The sequence below is a fragment of the Ochotona princeps genome, chromosome 20, assembly GCF_030435755.1.
Source record: "Ochotona princeps isolate mOchPri1 chromosome 20, mOchPri1.hap1, whole genome shotgun sequence".
In the NCBI taxonomy this organism is placed as follows: domain Eukaryota; kingdom Metazoa; phylum Chordata; class Mammalia; order Lagomorpha; family Ochotonidae; genus Ochotona; species Ochotona princeps.
In genome coordinates, this window is record NC_080851.1 from 29,542,520 (window position 1) to 29,557,400 (window position 14,881).

The window sequence follows — 14,881 nt, forward strand, 5'->3', positions numbered from 1 at the left end:
ATATTTAGGAGGTTAAGTCCACATATTTATACAAATACTCCATACTGTATTTAAGCTGTTCTCATGGGCTTAGTGACATTCTTAATGAGGAAATTCTGTCTTTATCTGTGGGTTCTGCACCTGTGGTCTCAAGAAACTGCAAGTCAAAACTATTTTTCATTGATTCTGTAGTGAACAAGTACAAACTTTTTTCTTCGTCGTCATTCCCTAAACAATATTATTTATGGAGCATTAATACTGTACTAGGTACTATACGTAATCCAGAGATAATGGAAAGAAAGTGGGAGGATGTGAATAGACTACCTGTAAACGCCGTGCATTTTATGCAGGGGCCATGCATTTTAAGCAGGGGCCTGGGCAAATCGCCCGAAGTAGCACCTTTAAAGAATGCCTACCCCAAACACCATCCCCACCTCAACAGCTCTGCTCTCACCAACCTCACCAGCATGTTTTAGGAGCCTGCTTTAACCTGAAAGACACTGCTTATAGTCTTCATGGCCAAGAGTACCCTGTTTTTATGCTAATTCTTGAAATAGTAGTTGAAACTTTGTTATACAGACTTTAAAATAAGTGTCATACAAAGTACTGAATGAGGATGTGAAAAACAGAAAAGCACACAAAAAATTAATTAGCATAAAATTTAAACTAAAAATAGCTATACTATGTAACTTCTAAAGATAGTGCTGAGAAAGGTCCTATCAAAAATATTCTTTGAGAACATTTTTACAAGTATATTATAAAAGTAACATAATTAGTATCAGTACTTCTCAACACTCTCCACAGAACAGTAACTCTCAAAGCAAACAAAGCTTACCATGTACTTAAGCAATCCTATTTCAGGATAAAGCAGAGGCAGTTCAGGAAACCATTTTTGTGCCAAGCTATTCAGTTTCTCCTAAAATTAAAAAATACACTTTTTTTAAACAGAGCAATACAGATTCAACTGCTGCATGTTGCCTACAGGAAAATGTGACAGCATCTACCTTACTACATATCTAACAAGATATAAGGAAAAGGCCGGACAACAAGCCCAACAGTGGAGATGCCCAAGCTCCACACCTAAGTCCCTGCGTGCAGAATCAAGCTCTTGCTTGTGATGCAGGCTGCCTGTTCATGCGCATCTTGGGAAGCAGTAGCAATGGCATTAGTGACTGGGCTCTGCCTCCCACGGGGGAGGTCTGGACTGAGTGAGATCCTCTCCAGCCCCACACCAGTCCTGATTACCTCAAGGATTTAAGCTATGAAACCATAATAGGAGATCTTGCTCTCTCCCTCTTCTCCCGCCCCTTCTCTCTCTCTCTCTTCTAAAATAAATTCTTTCAAGTTCATGGAAAATGAATATTATGAAAAAGCTGTACACATATTTTAAAATATTTTTGCACCAAGACAGACATACTTCACTTCCATTTTTCACTCATTCAAAAGGCAGAAAGAAAAAGGGAGAGAAAAAGACATCCATCCATTGGTTCACTCTCCAACAGCCTCAACAGCCAGGCAAGGCCAGGGAAAGCCAGGAGCCAAGAACTCCATCAGCTCTCCCACGTGAGTAGCAGAGGTCTCAGTATCTGGACCCTCCTCTGTAGCTCTCCTAGGCACATGTGTAGGAAGCTGGATCAGAAGCCTTTAACTGGTACTCCAATATGGATTCCAGTGTCAAGAATGGCTTAATCTGCAGTGCCAGGATACCAGCCCCTTCCATGAATTTTCTTCAACTATTCACATATATAAGTGATTGATTTTGCCTTCTACTTCCAGAAATACCACTGAAAAACAAGAGTTACCTAGATCCAAATTATCACCATACAAATGGAAGAAAAACTTACTTACTTTCAAGCTTTGTCTACACAAATAGCACAATCTTGCAAAGGTCAAAGTCCACACTCACCTCCAATCTAAAGTGGAAAAAGGCAGTAACACACAACCTATGCTGATCACTCTCCTCCTTGCTCAAAATGAAGAGCAGAAAAATATCTCTAACTAATGGATACTTCACTTAAGGAAGAAAAAACATAAAACCTTGAGACAAAAAATATATACTTCCATATAAATCAGTTAGAAGCAAATGCGAATATTGCGCATCCTTACAGAAGAGAATTATTATGTTTATTAAGGAAATTTCTACATCTGTCAGATCTTATCCAATGATGCATAAGATACTACAGTCAGGCGAGTTTGCCAGATAACATAACACTTAAAGGGACTAACATTTTCACAATATTTTTTTATTTTTGAATCATTATTTCTTAACTAACCTCTGCCCCGTTACATCCTTCAGACATAAAATACAACATTCTTATCATTTAAAGAAATGATACCAATACTGACTCAAGGTGACAAAAATCAGCAGAATGGAAACTTAAACAGGTAACATCTTCTCCAAAAGATATGTGGTTGATTTTATTATAGTTTCGACTGCAACTGTTTTCACTGTAGCATTGTACAAATATGCTTTAAGGCCAGTGCCCATTGCACAGTGGGGCCAGCATCCCATTGCGTGCTGGTTCATGTCCCGGCTGCTTCACTACAATTCAGCTCCCTGCTTATGGCCTGTGAAAGCAGTGAGGATAGCTGAAATACTTGGGCCAATGCTCCCACGTGGGTTCCTGGCTCCTAGCTTCAGATCAGCTCAGCTCAGCCCTGGCCACTGTGGACATTTGGGGAGTGAACCAACAGATGGAAGATCTTTCTCTCTGTCTCTCCTCTTTGTAATTCTGCCTTTCAAATAAAGTAAACAAATAAATAAATCTTTAAAAATGATATCAATATATACAACAAATGGCAATTCTAAGAACAAGCATAAAAAAGATTAAAGGAAACAAGAGTTAACAGTGACTACCATTGTTATCACTAAATGAGAAAGTTGCATAATGTGTTTCTTCTAACTTTCTGTAATTTTCACATTGGTACAATGGTCATGAATTATTTTCTTATCAGAAATTTCTAAATTCAAACAAACATTACGCCAGTATAATGCCTCCAGCCATGTGATTAGCGTCAACTTCACAAAATGGATATTTGAACTCAATTTCTAGACTATAACATAATTTAAAACTTCAAAGAATCAAATACTTACATATTCTTCTCTCTCATGATAAATTTCCTGAAAGACACTGTTGCGCAAATGAGTTATTTCTCGTTTTATTTTCTCAACCTCAGATTCATCATGGTCATCAGACTTTAATCAGAACAAAAAGAGTGGTTTGACAGGTTTATTAAAGTACAATAAAAACAAGTCTTCCTGTAAGAACCAATCAATCACTGTACGATTCCTGCATTATCTGGCAGCACCTAGCACATAACTGATCCTCACAACTCTCTCTGCTGATTTAATGTCATCAGTTCTGGCACTTGCTTTTCCAGAACTACAAAAGAGAAATTACAGGAAAAACACATGAAATCAACTACATAATTCTGTTTCTTAATTTGCCACAGATTTGTTTTCTCCAAAGATGATTAACTGCAAACACTAAGTAAAATGCTAAGAACAATAAGCAGGATACAACTGAATCCCCTGGAATTCTCTTTACCTAATACCTTGTGAACCGATAAAAGAAAGCAAACAGGATGAGTTCCCACTGTGAAGCAATCCACAGACAAAGATGATGCAGATACGCAAACTCTGCTGGGGTTTTAATTAAAAAGACAGCTTAAAAGACACGTGTGTTTTTAAAGTTCTATGTTTCCCCAAGATTCGACTAAAAGACCATTTGCCCCACGGTCCAAAGTAAGATACACTGGAAGCCTCTTGTATGAGTAAACTAGTTCTAATAAAATGTTAACACCACTCCTGATGAAGCACTCAGCAGAGGACAAGAGATGCACGTGCACTAAGGCACAGACAACCCCTTCCTCACATAAATCAAATCCACAGGAGAATGCAACAGATCCCCCGCAGAGCCACAAAACTTCATGTCTAAGGAAAAAACTCAGTTCAGATTAGTCCATCCTAAATCCTCCAGCTCTAATCACAGAAAAACAAAAACACTTAGAAGAAATATGTCCAGCCATCAAAGCAGAGTTAACAGAAGATACCACGATCTTAAAAACCTTTTTGACAATTTCTGCTTCTAAAGGTATACGTTACCTATCACCTGAATGTAGCAGTTTCATAGCTTTAAAAACATTACAATGCCCAAACACAGTTTGAAATTACAAAATGTTGCTTCCAAAATCCAGGACAGTCATACAAAATGGTTTTAAAGAATATTTAAGAAAATGAAAAATCTTTACACTGTTAATATAATCCCAATTTTATTCTGAGAAGAAAACAAATATTAAGCAAAATGTACCTGCGATGGTTCTCTTACATCCGAGACTATATTTACACACTACGTTCATGAAACAGAGTCCAAGTAAACTAAGCTTCACACAGAGTTCAGAAAAGAACGACTGTTTCCTTACCTCTTCTAAATTATTCCTCTCAACCATTTTCCATCTTAGTCGAGCTTTTAGGCCTTTTAATGTCTTCTTTATGGACAACAAGTGATCCACACTGGGACTCTTGTTTAGACAGTCAATGATCTGCTTTTTAAACTGAGAGAAAGAACATATTTTCAAATACATCACATACTACTTACTAGTCGCCAATTTGTGACTTATCGTTTACTAAGGTTCAACTAGCGGGGCCAACGCAATGGTTCAACTGAATTCAATTCTCCATCTGCAAGCTGCCAGCATCCCATATGGCACCGGCAGCCCCACTTCCCATCCAGCTCCCTGCTGTGGCCTGGGAAAGCAGTTGAGGATGGTCCAAAGCCTTGGGACCCTGCACCCAGGAGACCTGAAAGAAGTTCCTGGCTCCTGGCTTCAGACCAGTCCAGCTCCAGTCATTGCAGCCATTTGGGCAGTGAACCAGTGGATGGAATATTTTTTCCCCTGTTCTCCTCTGTGTACATCTGCCTTTCCAATAAAAATAAATCTTGGGAAAAAAATTCAACTAGTATTCTAAATTCAGACTGAAACACTAAAGAATTCTGTAATTTATAACAAGACAATTCTATTTACCTCCTAATTATTCACTCTTCTATTTAAAAGAGCACTAGTTCCAGTACCAGTAGTCAAAGTGTTGAAACAAAGGCAAAAGTAGTATTTCAATCTGAGATACACACTGTCAAGTTTGAAGTAAACTACTGATTTTATTGAGGATAAACTGAAATCATCTTTCCCAAGAGGTTTAACAATATGTTCCTTTTGAATCCACTATGGGGGGAGGGTTTGGGGTGAAGATTGGAGAATCCCAGTACCTATGACATTGTGTCATGTAATACAATGTAATTAATGAATAAATGAGTAGAAAAAAAACTATGTTCCTTTTAACTACACAATTTCAATTTTAGAAATTTTAGCATTTACATGCAAAAATTATGTATAAAGATGATGTACAAATCTGTTTATAGCAGGTAAAAGTTGAAAGTAGCCTTAATGCATTACAGCGTTAGATAATGCTGTTGCATATCTATACAGCATGATAATTCAGTCACTCAAAATTACTATGTAAAAGAATCATTAATCGTATGGGAAAATCCTCATAATAAACCATTAAACGAAGAAACTATTTTCAAAATAGCTCATAAGGCAATGCAATGCATTACAGACAGGCAGGTAGGCAGTTAGGAGGAAGGGTATGTCATATACATATACACACAAGAATACTTTATACATTTCCTGGAAAAAGAATTGGGAGACAAGTTTATTTTTAGGTAAAAAAAAATCGAAATCTGAATTTTTTAGTAATACACACTTAATGAAATTTTTAATGATTATTCTATATATATCACCATCCAAAAAATTGTAAGCAATATTTTTAATTTTTATCTTTGTGTATAGCAAATTTTCAATTAAGTTAGAAAAAACTAATAAGTGGCATACTGTCCAAGACACAAGGAAATCAGAGTTAAAGAGTTACATTTTAAAAACTGAACATACTGGGCCCTGGTGGCTAAAGTCCTCACTTTGCATGCACTGGGAAATCCATATAGGTTAATCCTGGCTGATCCACTTCCCATCCAGCTCCCTGCTTGTGGCCTGGAAAAGCAGTTGAGGACCGCCCAAAGCCTTGGGACCCTGCACCCATGTGGGAGACCTGGAAGAAGCTCCTGGCACCTTTCTTTGGGATCAGCTCAGTTTCAGCTGTTATGGCCACTTGGGGAATGAACCAGTGAACAGAAGATCTTTCTCTCTGTGTCTCCTTCTCTTTGTAAACCTGACTTGCCAATAAAACTAAATAAATCCTTTTTGTTTTGTTTTTTAATTTTTATTTTAAATTTTGAATCTTACAGTACAATTCTGTAGAGTCTGGGATTCTCCCTCTCACCTCCCATCCCCCAACTGATTTTCCCCATATTGTTACAACAGTATATTCCTTCACAAGGAGTTATTTAAGTGTGCCCTGACATTGCTGGTACAGAGAATGTCAGACAGTCCAGATGTCCATTCAAAGAGAAGTGGTTAAAGAAACGGTGGTACGTCTACTCCATGGAATATTACTCAGCCATTAAAAAGAATGAAATTATACCATTTGCAACTAAATGATCCTAATCAGAGACCATTATGCTCAGTGAAATAAGTCAACCCCAAAAAGACAAATACCATATGTCTTTCTAGTATAAGGAAGCCATTAAGCAAACTGGAATGTATATTGATGGAATCCCTACTTTCAAATCAAAAATGGACTCCCAATGAAACTGCTGAACATATCTAGACAATGGGATGAAGGACTGCCTGACACTGTCTGATAAAAATAAATCAATCTTAAAGAAAATGAAAAAGAATTCACAGCAGCAGTTTCTAAACCCGTAAGGGAAAGTATAAGCCAACCTCTGTGCTGTCCTTGTACTTGGCCTGCACTGAGGCAATGAGCCTTTCCTCTGAACGGATCTTCTGTAGCACCTGCCCATACGTGTTTAAAATTATTTCCTTGTCTGCATCACCTTGCTCCTAAATGAAATTACACACATGGATTACACATAAGGAATGTCAAAACAGAAAAAATCTTCAATAACAATGGATAAACTTCAAAATGACACCTCTAATAAACTTCTAGATCCATTTCAAAGTAGTTTTATATAAATAAAATTCTACAGAGACGGTAGGAGGATATCAAAGATGTCCCTGTAGAGAACCTGACCCCGATGATCCATGACCCATGGAGCTGCCTGGAGAAGAGTATAAGCATGCTCAGCGTAACCACTACACAGCAATGCATAGCACTGCAAGAGCCACTTCCTGAAATCATCTAATAACCACTTCCAAAACCAAGGCTGACAACAGTATGATGAATACTCCTTAATAACATGGAACTACAGCAATTTATACCACAATATAATATAAATAAAACAAAAATCTAAAAAAGAAACAAATAATATGAATAGTATAACCATGGAAAGCAGCCTGAATACTGATCCCACTGAGCAATTCTAAAGTTTGAAAAGACACTTTACAGGAGCCACAGCCATTTATAATTCGATACAGCAATACAGAATGTAAACAACAGAGGCTGATGTTTGCCACAACACTGAGTGGCTTCAAATCCACAGCCCACTCCCAATTCCAGCGCCCCACTGACGCACACATCTTGGGGGCAGCACTCAAGGCTCAAGCAGTTAGAGTCCTGAGTTCCAGCCTCAGCTACTGTGTGAGCACTCAGGGAGTGAACCAACAGAAGGGAGATATTTTTCTCCTCCTCTTTCATTCTCTCTCTCTCTGTATGTACATATAATTTGTGTGTATATGCCTTTCAAATAAATTAACAGTTTTCAAAAACAAAAAAGAGGACTACATTTTTTATTAAGCAATCTTGTATCCACTTCCAGAGCTCTCCTAGATTTTATTTCAAATTTTCACAAGCTCTAAAGAGTCATTTCTTACAGTCACTGGGTATGATGAATTCAAGAATCAAATGATACAAAAAGCTGATCCCTCTCATTAAAAGAGATTTTCCAGGCCCAGCTCAGTGGCCAAGCGGCTCACATCCTCCTCACCTTCAACGCACTAGGATCCCATATGGGCGCTGGTTCTAATCCCGGCAGCCCTGCTTCCCATCCAGCTCCCTGCTTGTGGCCTGGGAAGGCAGCTGAGGATGACCCAAAGCCTTGGGACCCTGCACCTGCATGGGAGACCCAGAAGTTGCTCCTGGCTCCTCACTTCGGATCGGCTCAGTTCCAGCCACTGCGGTCACTTGGGAAGTGGATCATCGGACAAATGGAAGATCTTCCTCTCTGTCTCTCCTCCTCCATATATATATAAACCTTTTTCAAAAAGGGACTTTCTTCGCTAAGATATTTGGTGAAGTAGTTAAAATACTAGTTAAGACACCCACATCTCACACTGGATTCAACACCCATCTCCAGCTCCTGACTTCAACTCCCTCTCTCTCTCCCTTCTACCCTCTGTCTCTCCTCTCTTTCTCAAATAAACAATTTTCATTTTTGAAAATGGGAGCATTCCTAGAAGTAAACATCGGCTTTTTAAAGGTAAAATATCCTATTAAAATAAAATGCAACTCTATATAAGAATAAATCTAAACTGTATTTGGATTAGAACTTGACACTCTCTCCAAAAAAACTCTAACAGGAAAGCTAAGACTAGTCATGGCACTTTCTAACTAACCAGGGAAACATACTGCATAAAAGGAAACAATGATAGGCACTATCAATACTCACGATCAGGGATATCTCCAGCTCTTTGCAGAGACACGATTCGGTCTTTTCTAGGATTTCATCAATATTATCAACTGTATCGTCAGAACTCAGTGGTTCTTCCACAGACAGATCAAAAACCTTTTTTGCAAATGTAAAAGGGTTCCATGTCACTAAGTCATCTAGTACTGATTGTGCCCTTATACCTGAAACAGAATGCTGGGCTATCCCCTTGACAACACAGGGGCAATAAAACTACAAAGGTTAACACACCCACCATAATAGCATTCCCATGCCAGAGGAGACAGGGCACTTCCACATGTTGACTAAGGGCAAGCAGCAGTGTGGAACTGTGAGAGGACAATCACCAGGAAGAAAAATGAACAGGGCCAAGCCCAGGAGGGCAGCTCCCGGGAACAGGAAGGCAACTGTGAAAGCTCGCCATGAATGCTGATGTCCGGGAGCTGGTGTGACTCTGAGAGCAAGCAGCCTGACAGGAACAAGGGCTCTCCTACCTGTAAGCTGCTCTGGAACCAGGCAACCAGCCGCTGCAGAGAGGCCTCTGTCTCAGTCCTGACTTTGCTGAACTCCTCTCGTTTATCACACTTCCAGTCATAAAACTTTCTAAGGATATCCTCAGAGTTGGCTCCTTCAGTGGCCTGTCCGTATGCTGCTTCTAAGGCAGCTGACAAATCCTATGGAGATACACCCATGTTTACTGAAGTTTATTCACACATTAGGATTCAAGTCCAATGGTAGAATCCAAAGGACAGATCAAATGCTGAATTCCTGTTCATGAAAAATCCTATAAAGTAGAATTTAACAAGGATGTAAAAAAAAAAAAAAAAAAACCACATAGACAGTGACTTGTTTGAATTGTAATACTAAAAGCTTATTAAGCAACTCATATGAATAGGAAGCTTTACAATCTCAGGTATTTAACTAAGCAGTAATTGCCCTCTTTTTCTGGCTTTAAATAAGAATCACCACCATTTTTCCTGATACACAAGTTTCCAATAACTTCCGCTAAGTAAAAACTAAAACAAAACTAAAACTAGTAAAAACTAGACACCAAATTACAGAAATAATTACCATGAAGTAGTCATTAAACTTCAAAGCCTTTTTGAAAGGCCTGCAAGAGCCAAGATGGAAGCCCACACAACCTGATGGCTCTCTCCAGGAAGCACTGCCTAGAAATAATGGAGGAAAGCTGAGCAGATCCCAGATGCTTCAGTCACAAAACCTGGAGAACCCCTTGGAAAGACAGAGGACGGCTGGTGCAGGACACTGAATGAATACAATCCCGCAGATGGGAGAAGGCCTACATCAGCTCACAGAAAGCACTGGGGTAAAAAGGAGCTGACTTAATAGAGCCTTCTGGCTTCCTCAGACTGGGAAGGAAAGCAGCAGAATTGGCAAGAGAACATCAGTCTACAGGTGCATCTAAGTGCAGATGAGGCAAAAACTGATAAACAGGATAGAACAGCTGGCCAGTCCCTGAACATTCTTCCTTTCCCTTTCCCCTTGAACAGCCGGCAGCATTTACATCCAGAATGGCAGGCTTGGAAGAGGAACAGTGATTGGGGGGAGGGCAGAGGAGGACCAGGAGAGAAGCTGTGTGTGTGTGTGTGTGTGTGTGTGTGTGTGTGTATGGCAGAAGCTCAAGCACTTGGGCCATCTTCCACTGCTTCTCCCAGACCATTATCAGGCCATTATCCACTAGATTGAAAGTGGAGCAGGCAGAACACAAACCAGTGCCCATAGGAGATGCTAGTGCCACAGGCAGCATGTTCTAAGTCTATGAAGAATATTCCAAGTGTACACTTTGACAGCAGTTTCAACAACGTAATTCAGTAGCTTGCTTTAGGTAATACTGACATCTTAACAAGGTTATTTCTTCCAATCCATGAGTGAGGACAATCTTTATTTCTTGTGTCCTTCATGACTTCATTCCTCGATTGTTTTATAACTTCTTTCATAGAAACCTTTCACCTCTTCGGTTACACTCATTGTTCAGTATTTAATATTCTGTAACTACCATAAATGAAATTTGATTTCCCTTCTACCACACTATTGCTGCATAAAAAAAAAAAATGCTGCTGCCCATGTATGCCAATTTGCATTCTGTAACTTTACTAAACTGGCCTTAGTTTCCGTCTCTTTCTTGAGTAGGTTTTTCCATGTGCAAAACTGTGGTATACATAAACACAGATATTTTGAATCCTTCCTTTCCAATGTCTATGCTCTTTTTCTTCCTTAATCGCTCTTGCAAGTATTTCCAAAATTACTTTAAGTAGAGATGGTGAAAGTGAACATTCTTGTTACAGCTTGTAAAATGCTCTCAGCTTTTTGTGATTCAATATTAGCTGGTTTGTCATCTATAAAATCTTTGTCATTTTAAGATATATGCTCTCTGGATTTTGTTCTTCATCGATACATTATGTGTCTCAGTTTGTGACTGCTAAACCATATTTATCCCTGGGACAAATTCCACTTAATCATCATGTATGATCTTTTTGATGTCATTGTTGAATTTGACTAGCTAATACACTGGGAATTTTGCATCTGTGTTCTCCAAGAACATTAGCTTAAAGTTTCTTTTTTCTGTTTTGTCTCTGTTTTTGGTATCAAAGTAGAGCTGGTCTCATAAAAAATCGGCAAAGCTCCATTCTTCTTAATATTTTAGAATGCTAAGAAGTATTGTAGTTAGCTCATCCTTAACTGTTTCGTACAGTTCAGTTGTAAAGACACTTGAGACCTGTAACTGCTTCAATCTCACTGTTATTGATCTGTTTAGATTTTCTGTATCTTAATGATTTAATCATGGTATATACCCAGGAATATATCCATTTCTTTGAGATTTTCAATCTGTCAGCATATACGGTTGTTCATATTAGTTTCTCATGATCATTTTTCTTCTCTAAAACCAGTGGTAATTTCATCCTTTTCATTTCTAGTTTTTTTTCCCCTTTCTGCTTTGTTAATCTGGCTAAAGATTGGACTACTTTTTTTTTAAGATTTATTTATTTTTAGTGGAAAGGCAGATTTACAGAGAGGAGGAGAGACAGAGAGTAAGATCTTCCATCCGATGGTTCATTCCCCAAGTGGCTGCAATGGCTGGAGCTGAGCCAATCCGAAGCCAGGAGCCAGGAGCTTCTTCCATCTCTCCCACACAGGTGCAGGGTCCCAAGGCTTTGGGCCGTCCTCACCTGCTTTCCCAGGCCACAAGCAGGGAGCTGGGTGGGAACCGGGGCTGTCAGGATTAAAACCAGCACCCATATGGACTTCAACCCCTACACTATCATGCCAGGCCTGACTATGTTGGTTTTAATCTTTCAAAAAGAACAAAAATTTTTATTTTATTGATCATCCTTAAGATATTTTTGTAGATTTGTCCCCTATAATTTAGGACTTGATTTCTTTATTGTTATTTGAAAGGCACAGTAACAGAGAGGAAAGATAGAATCTTCCATCCACTAGTTCATTCCTCAACTGGCTGCAACAGCCAGAACTGAGATGATCTGAAGCCAAGAGCTTCCTCTGCGTCTTCCATCAGGGGCTCAGGAATCGAGCCATCTCCACTGCTTTGCCAAGCCACAAGCAGGGAGTTGTATCAGAAACGGAGCACTTGGGTTACCAGTGCCACAGGCTGAGGCTCAGCCTATTACACCACAGTGCTGGCCCCTGTTTTTCCATTTTTCATTAACTTCTGTCCATCACTTTCAGCACAGGACTTTGACAATTTATGCTACTGTTTCTTCAGGTCATATATTCGTACATTAATCTAATACCATATTCTTCAGTAATACATTCCACGTGCACACCACTGCCTAGCTTTTACAACAGTTTGAATTCCTATTCAATGTGCATATGTGCTTCCACTTATTCTTATCACTGCTGCCCACAGGGTATCTTCAGGCCCCACCAATATTTTCAACAAGTCATGACAGAACAGAGAACAAGCCAAACAACACAGTGAGCAATAGGTCTTGGTGCCCTGTGGAGCACCACGGAAACCTGAAGACACACGGAGTTTTACCTTTGTGAGTTGCTTGAGTGGGAAATTGTGGCTGTGCCCAGAAATGATACATTGCACCTGAAGGGGGCTGAGAGGAAACCTCCCCCTTGGGGATGTCAAATAACTGTGTGTTCTATTTTGACTGCAATCCACCAAATTAGGTGCTCAAAAAAGTTTTTATTTTGCAGCATTTCAGTCTTAAAATGTTCAGATTAAGATGCCCAACCAGTATTAAATTTTAAAGGTTGTAACTTGGTTGCAACCTTCAGCCTATTTTTACAAGCAGTTCATAAGAAGAAATGTATCTTCACAGGGTGAAAGAGAAGTTGCATTGCAGAAAGGTAAATTCTTACCACACTATCATTTTTATATGCAAGGCTTACTTCACCATTCTAGAAGAACCTAAGCCACGTCATTCCACATATTGTTAAGTTGAGTTACATAGGAAAGTGATGGCGTAGAAGATGAAGTCTGTGCCTGAAATAAGACACTGGCATCCCATATGGGTGCCAGTTTGTGTTCTGGTTGCTCCACTTCTGACCAAGCTCCTGCATGTGGCCTGAGAAAGCAGTGGAAAATGGCTCAAGTCCTTGAGTTCCTGCATCAATGGGGGAAACCCAGAAAGCAGTTCCTGGTTCCTGGCTTCAGATTAGCTCAGCCAGCTGTTGCATGCATTAGAGAAGTAAACAACTCTACAGATGGAAGATCTCTGTAAATCTGCCTTTCAAATAAAAACGAGTAAATCTTGAAAAAAATAAAAACACATATGTTTCACAGCAGGACTCCAATGGTTCCTGACCCACACATAGTATGATCGAAACCACCTCTTCATCCCAAGGCATCAAAACAGTGTCCAGATGTCCCTCAAAAGGTTCCATCTCCACATTTCTAGTGAGCAGATTCCCTGAAGTCCAAATAGGACAGATACCAGCCACTGTCCAACTTATTACCAGAGATCCTGGCCAAATTGGCAACAATTCCAACATAAAAAAGAACAACAAGAAGTTAAAGGCTTGTTTTCAAATTATATAACCACACAGAAAGCTCAAAGAATATCAAGACAAATGAGAACTAATTCAGTAGAGTGGTCAGAAAGATGCTGATAAATGAAAACCAGTAGCATTCCTGAAAGAAATGGGAAACAAGACAATATTTATAAAAACTGCCGAAAGCATATCTATAAATTAAGATAAATTGCCCATTTTAGGTAAAACTTCTAAATAATACAAGACAAAACAGAAGTTTGAATAATTGGAGACAAATATGATGCTACAAGGTAGAATGACTTGACCCTACCACACTCATTCATACCAAAATCACGTCACTGCTAACAGTGCAGTGCAGAGTGAAGACACACTTAACACGACTCCTACAGACCTGCAACTCCAAGAGCAGGGCTGCTTCTTTCTCATTGGCGTGTGGCCCTTTCTGCTAGACAGCAATGGGTAACAGGAAGCCCATGTCCCTACCATGGGTCCTGCGTCCCTGAGTTTCTCCAAAACATGCTGTTCTAGCAAGCCTGGAGTAGCTGGCCATTTCTGACTTCTTTGTAGAATAGACATATTTGTATGTAAATACTAAATATATTAGAATAAACTTTAAGTTTCACTAAAAATCAGAATTCAGCAAAGAAAAATTTTTTGCGGCTAACAGCACTATCTAAAGTCTCAAGGCAGATACAATTTCGCCTCTCAGATAATAACCATCATTTAAAAGATATTTAATTATGCCTAATTTAATTCCAACCTTCAATGTTTTTAAGCGTTTATTAAGAGGTAACTCATCTACTTCCAGAATGAAAACTTCTACTGCCACATATAGCTTCTGTTGCACTTCATTTCTTTCAGCAATCAAAATATTTCCTTCATTCTAGAAAAAAAAATAAAACAATCATCACTACAGAGATTTTTCATACAATTATCTATACTGACCTATACCTCTAAAATTTAGTTATTACATCCTCCAAACACAGTGACATTTGAGACAAATACTTCTCTCCTAGGTCTTAAGGAAAGATCTCCTTTCCATTAATTAAAACAAGAAGTTCAACAATGTTATTCTGATAATCCATTTTCCTTTATATCTGCAAAAATGAAATTTTTTTGAGAGAATTATGAAAGATCCTATTATTAATTACATTCTGCCTCCCTCCTATTCCCATCTGTTTTTCTTTTTCTAAGATCTATTTATTTTTATTGCAAAGGCAGCTCAGATTTACAGGGAGGAG

At 38.9% G+C, this 14,881-nt stretch overlaps 1 protein-coding gene across 11 annotated transcripts in view; it reads right to left on the bottom strand.

Moving 5' to 3' along the window:
- STK31 (serine/threonine kinase 31) overlaps window positions 1-14,881 on the bottom strand; it is a 162,871-nt gene that overhangs the window by 120,310 nt on the left and 27,680 nt on the right. For 7 of the 11 annotated variants that reach the window (XM_058678192.1, XM_058678191.1, XM_058678194.1 and 4 more), the window contains exons 11-17: window positions 14,401-14,523; window positions 9,152-9,331; window positions 8,661-8,777; window positions 6,817-6,936; window positions 4,402-4,533; window positions 3,074-3,175; window positions 815-895 (exon numbers count right to left, since the gene is read on the bottom strand). In XM_058678192.1, coding sequence (XP_058534175.1) covers window positions 815-895; window positions 3,074-3,175; window positions 4,402-4,533; window positions 6,817-6,936; window positions 8,661-8,777; window positions 9,152-9,331; window positions 14,401-14,523 — 855 coding nt within the window. The remainder of the gene's footprint in view (window positions 1-814; window positions 896-3,073; window positions 3,176-4,401; window positions 4,534-6,816; window positions 6,937-8,660; window positions 8,778-9,151; window positions 9,332-14,400; window positions 14,524-14,881) is intronic. The other 4 variants (XM_058678195.1, XM_058678189.1, XM_058678197.1 and 1 more) reach the window with 2 other exon arrangements.